The sequence below is a fragment of the Drosophila elegans genome, unplaced genomic scaffold, assembly GCF_018152505.1.
Source record: "Drosophila elegans isolate 14027-0461.03 unplaced genomic scaffold, ASM1815250v1 contig_208, whole genome shotgun sequence".
NCBI lineage: Eukaryota > Metazoa > Arthropoda > Insecta > Diptera > Drosophilidae > Drosophila > Drosophila elegans.
Genome location: NW_024545578.1, coordinates 7,274,509 through 7,286,929, shown reverse-complemented (window position 1 = coordinate 7,286,929; position 12,421 = coordinate 7,274,509). Strand labels below are relative to the sequence as shown.

The window sequence follows — 12,421 nt, the reverse complement described above, 5'->3', positions numbered from 1 at the left end:
CAAACAAAGAGCATATGAATGTATGTACCTTAAAAAACAGAGCGATATAAAATCTTTTGATAATTTACTTTAAGTTTAAAAAAGTTGTTTTGATAGTAATCTCAATCCATTTTGATAAAGATTATTTTTTCTTGAACTTCTTCAATTACTTTCCTTATTCAGGTGATGAAAATATTGTTATGTTTTTAACAATACTTTTTTTGCTATATTGTCAAAGGTTTTCCAGCTGTGGTTTAAATCACGTTAGAGTGTATACTTTTAGCTTGGCTGGCCTGACTTTTCCTGACTTGTTTCACTGTCTGGCCCCTTTACCGCCCACCCCCCCTTGCGAACTATCCCCCTCCGACTACCTTTTGTGTCCATTTCGGTTGCCGCATTTAGCTGGAGTCTGTCATGCCTGGCTCACGTTCACTATCTCATTGCAGTCGTTGCCGTTTTGTCGTCTCACTTGGGCTCCTTGGAAAGCCGCCCTCCCCCCCATCAACTCCATCCCCCCCTTCAGTCCGTCTGCCTTGTTTGTCAAACAGCAACAGAAAAACAGTTAAATGCCAGTTTACCAGTTAAAATCGGAATCAAAGCGAAAACAATGACACAGTAGCTTTAGCAGAGCATTTAGTAAGGGGAGTCAACCGGAGAGAGGCCGTAAAAGGAGGGAGATAGCTAGACGGTAGTAGAAAGAGACGGGGCAGAGTGAGCGAGCGAGCGAGAGGCCACATACTGGCCAGGTCGAAAGCAAGTGAAGTAAGTAGCAGCAGCAACAGCAAAGGCAGAAAAAAAAATCGTCTAGACACAGACTAGACTCCATAAAAATAATTATTATCGGTTGCAATTTCTGCTGCTCAGACTGCTGCTGCCGCTGCCGCTGCTGCTGTTGCTATTGCTCCCGAACCCCCCACCTCCTCGTCACATACCAAAACTCTTTCTCCACCGTTCGACGCCTCCAAATGTCCATCCAGTCATCCAGTCATCCAGTCCCACTGACTGAAATCGTTCGTCTCGTTCGTTCGTTGGCCGCTGTCCGTTTCATCTGCTTCACATTACACAAGTTTCAGTTTCAGAGTACTACACTCAAGAAAATATTAACCACTTTTTTATAGTAATAAAAAAAACTTAATTTTCCACTTTAAAGCAAAGTGTATAGAAACTCCTTAATAGTAATAAAAACCAACGCAATTTAATAATTTTGAAGCATTTTATTGGTTTTAAGTTTAAATAAGTTCACTTTAAAATTGTATCTCAAAATCTAATTGCTTTTTATCTAATTAAAAAATAACCAATAAAATTTCAATGAATGTCAAATTATATCTTAGCCAGTATTAGTAATACCTGTTTTCCCAAGATAGTTTAAATACAAAGATGGTTTTTCGTTTTTTGGAGTGCTTGTTCATTTCTCCAACACTTCTCAAATCTCTACTATTCCGTTCGCCCATTCAAAAGTTTATTCTTTGTGTTCGTTTTGTTGTTTGTTTGTTAGAGAATGGCCACAGACTCGACCACTTGGCAGTCCTCTCGCTCCTTCTATAGAGTCTCAGGTCTCCAGGCAGCAGCATCACCAGCATCACCAGTATCACCATCACCATCATCATCATGATGCCATTGCAATGGGAAACGAAATGAAACGAAGACGGAAACGCGATGCAAACGCAGACGTCCGCTGCAGACGGAATTGAATATTTAACACCAAATCCTCAGAATGTGGCAAATTGCCTTTGATATCCAATTGCTCACGGGGAATAGGGAATAGGGACTAGGCACCCTGGGGATTGAGAGAGTAAATGCAGTCTAGGAATCTGGCAGGACCTTTATTAAGCCACTTTAAGTCTTCTGAGAATACCACGGATTAGTTGGTGTGCATAAGAGATGGGGTATTTTACAAGGATATTTAATTTATGCTTTGCTTAACAGGGCTTTCCTACCTAATTAGTAACAATATTATTATTTAATGAGCTATTCACAAAACTGCAACGTTTGAATCACAATATTTTAAAAAATAAGAAAAGTAAAAAAAAAGAAACAAATTTTAACGGAATGATGCCGTTTATTTATTTATTATAAATATTTCAAAGGTAACTTATGTACAATCGATAAATCAACAAATTTAAAGATAAGATTTTAATCGAAAACAAGTCTTAAACCTAATATTGAAGCATTGGTGCACTACAAATTATAAAATAGTGTCATGAAATAGCTAATAAAAAAATATCAATTGTTTTTCTTACTATACCTATTGTTAAGAATTATTAAAATGTTTTTTATTTTTTCTGAAATATGACCATCATTGTATCTAATAAAAACATATATATTTTCTTTACTTAACCCAGTGTGTGTAACTCAACACCACCCAAATTAATTTACCTTCAGCGTCTAACTGTCTCGAATCTGATTTGTTATTCATCGTGTCGTCGTGTCTCTTTCACTTCTTCATCAGCTTTTATTAACCCCTGTCTGAAACGCCATGGCCAAATATGCCCTCTAACTGCTTAGTTCACACACCATCCACTTACGGTGTCCTAACTTTGATAACCAATTTATTTTGCTGATTGCCGGCAAAATCAATGCCCGAGAGCTAAACACAAATTGCAGGTGGTCAAGCCACAAGGCACCACCTTGTGGGGGCCCCAACGATTTGGATGATGTGCCAGACGACGGAGTGAAGAGTGGTTATTTTTGAATACAATTCGAGACCATAATTACATTTATTGCAATACAAAAGTGCACTGGTCGCCGGAGGAGTGGGCGTTTTAAAGGTGGGTGGAGGTGTCTAGGGGAAGTTTGCCAAACGGAACATGCATTGACAGATGGACAAAAGGGAGTGGGAATGAAAAGGGGGTTACAAGTGGGAGGTGCTGGGAATGAGGCGACATGTCGTCTCGCATCGCTGGGCAGACATGCAGTGGACATAGGTCTCTATTCCATGGATATGGAGCAGGGCAAATGCAAACATAGTCTCACAGAAAGCACTGAGATAAAAAAGATACCCAAACATTTTCTTTGCAATCCACTAAACAAAAATTTAAGACATGGAACACTTCCTAATTAATACATTACTAAATATTTGTTGTACAATAAATACCAATAAAGATTTAAACTAGAAGTTTTATTAAATTACTTTTAAATGAGCTATAGACTGCGTAAGGATGTAAGTACCCAGTATAATTTTAAGTCATCTTAACCGAATATATAAACCAGTTAACTAACAAATTTTCATGCTCACGATAAAATAAAACATGATTGTAAAGTGCACAAATCCACAAGATTTCTCAATTAATACACCTACTTTAGATAAGCATGAAACCAAAAAACAGGCATATGCATAGGTTATAAGAATTAAATATAAATTCTTTAGTATGCGCCTTTTCCTTCCAGTGTACATCTACAATAATTGCCACAATTTGCTTGTTGCGTGAATGGACAGATGGAAAAGTGCCGGCGATTACAAAAGGGGAAGGTTTTGTTTCGTCGGCGAAAGGGTGCAAAAAGGACAACTTCCGTTTGCTGGACACGCGGACATACCCGCTTGCACATAGATGCACATATACTATGTACCTATTATGTAGGGGTTTTTTTTGTCTCACAAGGCGGACCTTGTGTCATATTTGAGGTGAGCATAAAGCCACTCAACGCCGCCATAAATCAACTGCCCTCTGATCTAAGGCTGTCAGCGCGGAAAGACACCAGACAACGCGACTGAGCGACAGATAGCGACCAAGAACAACCGAAGCAACTAAATTGTAATTTATAATAAGCCGACTTAGGAAGTACCACATTGCATGATATTAAACTTGGATTATTACTATAGCAACGCACACATGCATTTAAATTTGATTTTTAAATCTTTAGAATTTTTTAGATCATTTTGAATATTTCTTACTAGAATATGTGTTAAATTTATAAGCATACTGTTTCAAAATGGTTCTTGGGAGAATATTATTTAAAATAGCTCATTTTTCTGAATGTAGAAAGTTATTACTGTTTAAATTTCAAAATTAAGCGTACAGGTAAAAAAGTGATTGAATGCTTGAATTCTAGTTGGCCAGACTTTGATTAAAAAGCTTAAATTCAAACCATAAATCTTAAGTCAAAAGGTAACATGTGACAAAAATTGAGTAAGGTAATTTGAATTGTTATGGCCAATATACCCTCTGGCAGAACATTGCAACAGCCAGCGACGGCGACAACTTTGTCCCATAACTTTCCAGACGACAAACAGACAACATCGCCGTTGTCGTTGATGTGAATGTCGATTGCGATGTCTGCTCTTTGGGACTGGGTCTGGCTCTGACTTTGCTCTCACCTATGGGCTTAGCTTTGACTATAGCTTCGGTGTTCGTTCAGGTTTTGGTTCTGTTCTGTTCTGTTCTGGTTGCCATACTCGTTCCCGTTTCTCATACGCGGAGGCTTTTCAGGTCGCTGATGCCTTTTTGCGAGAATGCACCTGAGCTTAAGGGTTCGCCTTGTTTCTGCCTTTTTTTTATTGTATTTTTTTTGTGTTTCGTTCAGGTCTTTAGCCGACTTCGACTTTGACTTGTGTCTAGACTGCAGACTGCGGACTGCAGACGGCGAAAAGGAAACAACAGGAAACGCCGGCAGACAACAGACGGGCAGACCTCTTTGACAGCTCAAACAACTGAAATGAGCCGACAGCAGCAGCAGCGACTTGCAACCAGCAACTAGCAACCTCAATTGCACTGCTGCAACGTTGCAGCAGCAACAGCAGCAGCAGCAGCAACAATGGGTTTCCACATCCAACATATTGGGCAAACACTGCCAAACTGTGCGAACAATTCTCGGCTGTCAATATTGTCTGTCAACGTTGTCGCTGTGCCATCTTTCCTTCCTTTATTCTTGGCTCTTTTGTTTCTTGTTAGTTCGGCTCTTTGTTCAGTTTCATTACTTTTTCTAAAATGTGTCATATGTCTAGAGTTGAGATTAGTTTTGGATTGCTTTTGGTTTTAAGTTGCTTCAAGAAAATTGCCAAATTGGAAACAGTCTAGAAACAACGTTAGCTGCTTCACAATTCATTTGTAAAACCGATTTTAATAGATCATCTTATCAATCCAGAGGTCGAGTTTTAAAAGGTTTCTTAATACGACAAAAGTTAAACTATTTTTTTAAGAATTAACTTTTTTTTTCTTATTTTTTAGTGTTTTTATAAAGAGATATATATACAAGCAATGATTGGCAAAACGGAATCAAGATGAGATATCTTATCAATCAAAGCTATTCAATAAAGAATGAGTCCAACTTTTCTAAAAAAAACTTCCTTAAAACTTATTAAAAATGAAAATAAAAAAAAACTATTTACAAGCTTAATGACTTAAAATGAGCTAAATTTATAAGAAGACTACAAACTTAAAACAAGAAACTAATTTTACTTAAGCTTTTATATCATTGTATTGTTAAAGAAATGTAAATAAACATTAATTATTTTTTAAGATAAAATATGTCTCCAAGATCCAAAATGATCTACACATTAAAATTAATCAATGACACATATTTGCAACATTTCCTTATTAAAAACTCACAGAAAGCGGAAAGTTTTCCCCCCTTTTGATGACAACCTACTTTGCACAGGCAACTGTAATTCGTTTTAGTGAATTAACCAGCTTAATTAGTTTAACTCGAGTCGAGACTGGAACGTTGAAATGGAGAGATTCCCGGCCAGTGATTTGGCAGTTAGTTCAGGACATTGCATTCCTGTCTGTCTGGGGCTTTCCCCCTTCATCTGGTTTTCGGCCATCGAGTAAGAGTACTTGTGGTATGCGCTGCTGGCAGCCATTTAGTTCGACTTGATGTCGTTGTCGACGTTGTGTTTAATTATTCAAAACCATGTCATGTCTCTGTATAATTTTATGCATTGGCCAATCCAAGCGCCATGATGAAACTGATGATGATTACGAATAATGATGATGATGATGATGATGATGACGCCTACACAGAGGCGCAAGAGTTAGACGGCAGACAGCTGACACCGAAACTACGGCTACACTAACAGAAAAATTACCCTAAACTTGTTTTTTTTAACCTACAGTTACAAAATATTTACGCACGATTATTCTTTTATTTTTGCAGAACCTTTGATACTTCAGTACTTATAAATTCATGTTATTCAAATATTTAAGGCTTTTTAAAAAATATATATATTAGCCAGATGTACAAATTGCTAATTATAAAAAAAAAATTGGCTTTTTAAATTTGTATTATATTGCAAAACAATAGGATTTCCTGTAAAACCAAACTTGCAGTCCTCATAAGGCCCCGAAAAGTATGCAATGCTTTTTGCGAAATAACAAGAAGAAACTCCAATAAATGTGTTTCTAACTTTTTTGACTTTTTAAATTTGAAAATTATTTTCTCAGGGTACTAAATTCAAATAAAATTTAACATTTTTGAGTGTAGAACTACAACTATCTTTCGACAACGCCACATGTGGCAAAGGCAGCAAACCGCAAAACAGACAGAGACGGGGAGTCGTTCAAAGAGCGAGAGGGAGGGAGTGTGAGGGAAAGAGAAAGACAGAGAGAGCTGCACAGGCAAAGTGGCATACCAGACAGTCTGACGCTGTTGGAGCCCACGAATGGGCCAGTTCCACCGCCAACCAGCTCGTCCCGCTCCTCCTTCTCCCCCGCCCTGCCCCGTCCCCCTTCCTCCCCCTCTCCATGGCCAGATCTTACCGTCTGGACAAGTACAACGACAAAAATAACAACAACCATCGACAACAACGACGACCACGACCACTGTCTGTGGCAGACCGAGACTATCGAAAACTCGAAATTTATTCGTTGGAAAAAGTTGATTTCTGTCGCCTTCTTTTTTCTGCCCACTTTTTTTTCTTTTTCCAGTGGTACGAATAGAGTCGAGGGTATATAGGTAATTAAATATCATTTATATTTTATGTTAAAGTACAATAAAAATATACGTACAATTTCGGGTCTGAGTTCTTTGTTTAAGTCACTTTGATAACTTAATTTTATGAAAGATCATCTTAATAAAAAACATTTTCATTTACATTAAAGACTATTTGCTGTTTGAAATATTTATTAAGAATCATTAAAATTTTGTTCAATAATAACAACTATGAACTCAGAAGCTACATTTTCTTTGTTTAAGTTATCCTATTAAGTCAAGACATTTAATATTCAAAAACCTTAAAATATAAACTGATGCTTCTTTAGATTATAAAACCATAATATTTTCATTGCAAAGAAGCATATGTTATGGTAAATAGATTTTAGATTTTATTTGTTTAATTTTTTTACAAAATTCCTCCTGAACTCAAAGTAATCTTTCTCATTAATCCGTTAAAATATTTTTCTAATTACTGGATGGTCATTAAGTCTATCACCCTCGACAGCTGTTCCATTCTTATTTCTTCTTCTGCACAATCTCGACCTCTCTCTCTTTCTTTTTTTCACTCTCTGTCCCTTTCACTCAGTTAGTCTGTTGTTTTTACCATCGTTGTTCGCTTTATTTTCCATTGAATTGCAGAAAAAGAATAACAAAAAAACAAGAGATGCCCACGAAAATTATGTTAACCAGCCAGCTGTGTTAAAAATCCCACATCATATCCATTTATTCCTCAAACCCCTTTCCCTTCCCGACTTTTTCTTCCTTCTGCTGGCGACAAATGCCATATCGCATAAGGCATAAAAATGTTCAGATATGATGTCTGGTACTGGAACATTTCAGGGCAATTGTTGCTGCGCTTTGCTGTTTATTTTCTGTTCTTATGTTTATTCTTTCTCCGCCCTTTTATTAACAATTGCGACGTGCAAGTAGAATATGTTTTTTTTTTGGCATTGGTATGATTCGTTTGTTTTTGAGCATTTTTTGCGCTTAGACGTTGTTGTTGACAGGTGTATAAGGTACGGAGGAAATTTTAATGCTGTAAAAACTGGAGAATATCTTTTTGAATTTAAAATTATATTTTCAAGTTGTTGTGTGATGGTTTTGAATCATAATAAATACTTTGATTATACGATATTTAACGATTTTAATATTTAAATAAATATGTTTGTCAATTCAAGTTTATAAATGGATAATTATGTGAATATTGTTAAGAGGGTCTATGAGTAGATATAGAACATTTTCTTTGTGTTCCCTCAATTTTCTCACATTTTCATATATTTTTCATATATTTATATATATATGTATTACCTACTCACCGTATTTTTGCCAGAAGGATTCGTTGCTGCCCACGTTCAATTTTGAATGGGAATCGCCGGCGGAAACCGAATCCTCCTCTACTTCATAAACTTCCGTGTAAAGTATGAACTCCAGTCGCGATCTCCGCGTGGTTGTTGTGGATGTTGTTGATGTTTTTGGTGTTGTTGATATTACTGCTGCGACTGTTCGATGTTGCTGCGGGGTCAAATGTGATGCAGTGGTTGACGTTTGGACCGTATCACGTTTGCGTTTAAAAATACGAGGTACGGCACGCAGAGATGTTGCTGTTGTTGCTGTTGTTGTTGTCGTTGTTGCCCCGGGCACATGTGGTAATGTAGTTGATGTTGCTGTTGATGTTGATGTTGCTGTTGCTGCTGCAGATTGCTGCAACAATGTAGCACGTTGATTAATTTGATATGGCAAGAGCATAGACGCGGGCGATGCGGATGCAGACTGCGACGCGTCGCGACAACGACAACGACAACCACGATGACGATAATGATGGCGATGACGATAATAATGATGATAATGATGATGATGCTGGCGATGACGATGACGACTACTATATGGACACAGCGCGGCGGGGGAGGGGTAGAAAGGGGATCGCGGTGGGGTTGTACGAATATTTGTCTCGGCACTTGGACTTAAGTGGCAATCCGCACTCGATGCTGGTAATTTATTTTGCAAATTTGTGCCAACAACGAATGGCTCCCCTCGCTGCAGCGACTTGCTCAGAATTAAATTTAACTTACGCGTATTATTTGCACTATTTACACTGCACAAAATTGCACTACCACTATTTACAGCACCTTGCACCACCTGCGCACTACCTTCGTTGGCACTTTCACTTTCGCCGCCGCTTCCAGTTGCATTCGATAATTGAATTGATTTGCCTATCGAATCGCTTGTCTGGCATTTCACACACTTGTCACCGCCTCGTCTCAGCTGCTCTTCGTGGATTCGATTTAATTTCTCAACAACAGACGCCCATAGGTGTGCTACGTTTCCGTTGGAAACCCGCTGATCCTGCTGCAAGATGTGGGAGCGGAGACCGCCTGATCCCGGCATTGGCACCGCGAGGGCTGAGGCTGAAACTGAGGCCGGCCGGAGGAGCGTCGTCAGAGTGGTCAGGGCGAGCACCAGGCTGATCACAACCACTGTGCCCCACCACAATGTGCAGCTGGCCCCCGCGGCGCCACTTGCTGCATCTGCATGCGTGGGGGCCACAGCGTCGTCCGCCGCCGGCGATCGGATTGTTTACGCCGTGCTTTCGTCCGGAAATCCCCCAAATCGCATGGTCAACTCCGGTGCAAACACGTGATCAATATGCGGGGATTATTGCTGCAGGAAAGAAAAGAAAATCCTTTATGAAATATTTTATCAGTGTTTTCTTTAAAAATATAAAAAGAATAAAACATTTTGTTTAATAACGGGCAAAATTGTAACATATAGAATTCTTTAAACAATTTACCAAGATTTTTAAAATTTTGTAACCTTAAAAACATATATTAAGTTTTTTGTTTATATAAAAATGTTAGCTATTTTGTATTCCTTAATAATTGTATGATATTAAGATTGCGTTTTGTTTTTGAAAATAAATTCATTATCATAACGTATAGGTATGTATTAATATAAAGCGATTTATTTTGAAATACATAAATTTAAATTCCATTATGCCCTAATCAACGATTAAACTTTTTTCTTGCAGTGTTTTTATGCTGTGTGGTCGCCCACTTGGCTCTTGTGTTTTGTCAGTTTCTTTTCTTGTTGTCGCGTTTACTAGCTGCATTTGCTTTTGTTTTGTGCGAGGAGTCTGTCCCAAAGTCTGTGGCAAAGTATCCACCGGCCTACAATGATTCCTCCCGAACCCCCGACGAAAATACATAGTGACTCATGGGCGGGAGCGAAAAGGAGAAAGGGGGCGCGAAAGGAGGAGACAGTGTCTGAGCATCGCCCTGTGGGCATAAATAACCCCAAGAACTGCACCACGAACAACAATAATATATGTACAAATGCTTTGGCATTGTTGTTGTTGCACGTTGCGTATGCGTAATATTTTGCTGAAATTTATGTTGCACTTCTTTGCGACTTCGGTTTTATTATCATCATCATCATCATTGTCGACTTCTATATTTAAAGCAGATCAGCAGAAACACAAAGAAGGGAGGGAGGCGCAACTTCTTCGTTATGCACTTTACATTTGCCCCAACTTATTATAAACAACAACAAATTCCATAAAACTACAAGCAAGTCAAGAGAAATAAGTTTGAAAATAAAAACATCAACAATAATGCGAGAGGTAAAAAATTTGAGATACGGAAGACAGAGGATTTTTGGTTCTCAGTTGCATTGCATTGCATACAAATAAATAGAAGTATGGGTTTGGTACAGATTTTCGACTTCGAATTTTATTTTTTTGTAGCTAATATAAATGATTTTTTTATATTAATAATTCGGAATAAAAATAATAAATGGTTTTTCTTTATTTTTTGAGTGTCTTTTATCTCACACTTTTAGAAGAAGTTCATGGTAACGATTTAATTAGAAATTAGTAAAAGCTACTAAAATTAAAAAATAAAATCAGAACAAAATGATTTAAATTTAAAGGTAATCCAAGCAGTTAATTCCAGGATGTTTTAAACTCAGATTTCTTCTTGTTGATTCCTTTAAGTTTTTAGCTCTGATTCCTTTACGATCTTGCCCTCCTTTTATAAATTCATGATAATGCAACGACAATGTTGCACCCCAAAGTGTCAGAGACAGATTGATGCCACAAAACAACAAAAGCATGAAGATGAATCGCATTGTGGAGACGAATCACCGTCAACAACATCAACTTCATCCTCATCATCTCAGACTGATTTTGTTGTTTGTCTGTTGTTTTTTTTTCAAATTTATTTGCTTTGTTGAAATTCCTTTCAAGTGTCGGAGGCGATCGTCATCATCCTGCTATATCCTCCTCATCCTCATGATCACGATCATGATCATTAACAACCTTTCCTGTAGTGTTTGTGTCTGATCTGCTTTCGTTGCCCAGACAGACAGACAGAGGCGGCGGGAGGAGGGACACTCGACGGCAGCTACTGTTTCCCCTTTTTGGAGCCCTCTTGAGCCGAAGCAATTTATTTGATTGCCTCTTCATTTTCCTTCCCCTCCACTTCGTTTGGGCTCGGACCTCAGACCTTAAGTCGAAATTTATGTTTGCCATAAAAACACGATCTCCGACTCCGAGTCATAATTAATAAAAAACAGCAAAGAAAAAATAAAGAAGACCAAATCCGAAATGCAAAATACAAAAAAAAAGTCCAGAAATGTGGCCATAAAGTGCTGACAAGTGTTTTTCTGCCGTCCAACTGCACAGCCCAAACAAAAAGGCTCGCGTGAGTCAAGATCATTTTGAGACAGAGTTTGTTTGGGCCTTTTTTGTCTGGCTCCAGCACCAGCTGGACTGAATGTGATGGGAATGAAAGGTATAAATGTGCGACTTTATGAAAAGAAATTACCATACAAAGTAAACTCAGATCGAAAGAATGTGGCAATAAAAATAAAATGTCTCCTTCATAAAAATAAAAGCCTTCTTTTTTGAGTTCTCAACGCTAAAAATATTTACATTTAACTTTGTTTGTTTGCGACCTTACTGAATATCATTTTGGCAAAATAAACTTAAAAATTCAACAATTTAATGATAATTTTGCAGAATAAACTTAAAAATGCATCAATTTAAATATAACTTTTACAGTTTTGAAAATGTAATTTTACAGTTTTATTGCCAACAAAAAATTGAAGTACGTTTTATGGACTTTGCTGATCATCTTGAATGTACTTTTTTTAATTTTCTTAAATCAAGAAGGTAGTTTTTGTTTACCCACAGTTTCATTTTCAACGCTCTTTGAAAATAACGAATTATTATATCAAAAACAATAAAGAAATAAAAATAATATATCAATAAGCCGAATTAAGAACAACAAGAAAACTCTGAGCATAAGCATTCTCATCTAATTCAAACACATTCCAGTTTATTTTTAAACAAAACGCTAAATTCTTGTATTTATTTCTGTGCCGGCAAAAACAAAATCGCATGCTTTTATTTTCAATTTCCAACATATAGAGCAGGGCGGTGGGGGAAAAAAGCCAGGAATTCGAAAGTAATCGACAGAGGCTGTCTGTTATCGATAAAAACACCGAAAAGCGAGCATTGGCATTTGCCAGATAAGCGGGTAAATTCGTACTCGTACATACCAGCAAGTCGAACGCT

At 37.6% G+C, this 12,421-nt stretch overlaps 1 protein-coding gene across 1 annotated transcript; it reads right to left on the bottom strand.

The window, feature by feature from the left end:
- Positions 1–8,157: 8,157 nt before the first annotated feature.
- On the bottom strand, positions 8,158–9,420 carry LOC108145636 (histone-lysine N-methyltransferase Suv4-20; the record flags this gene model as incomplete). Its single annotated transcript, XM_017271171.2, has 1 exon — positions 8,158–9,420. A coding segment is annotated over one exon (1,263 nt), but the record flags the coding sequence as incomplete, so codon positions are not given.
- Between the last annotated feature and the right edge of the window lie 3,001 nt (positions 9,421–12,421).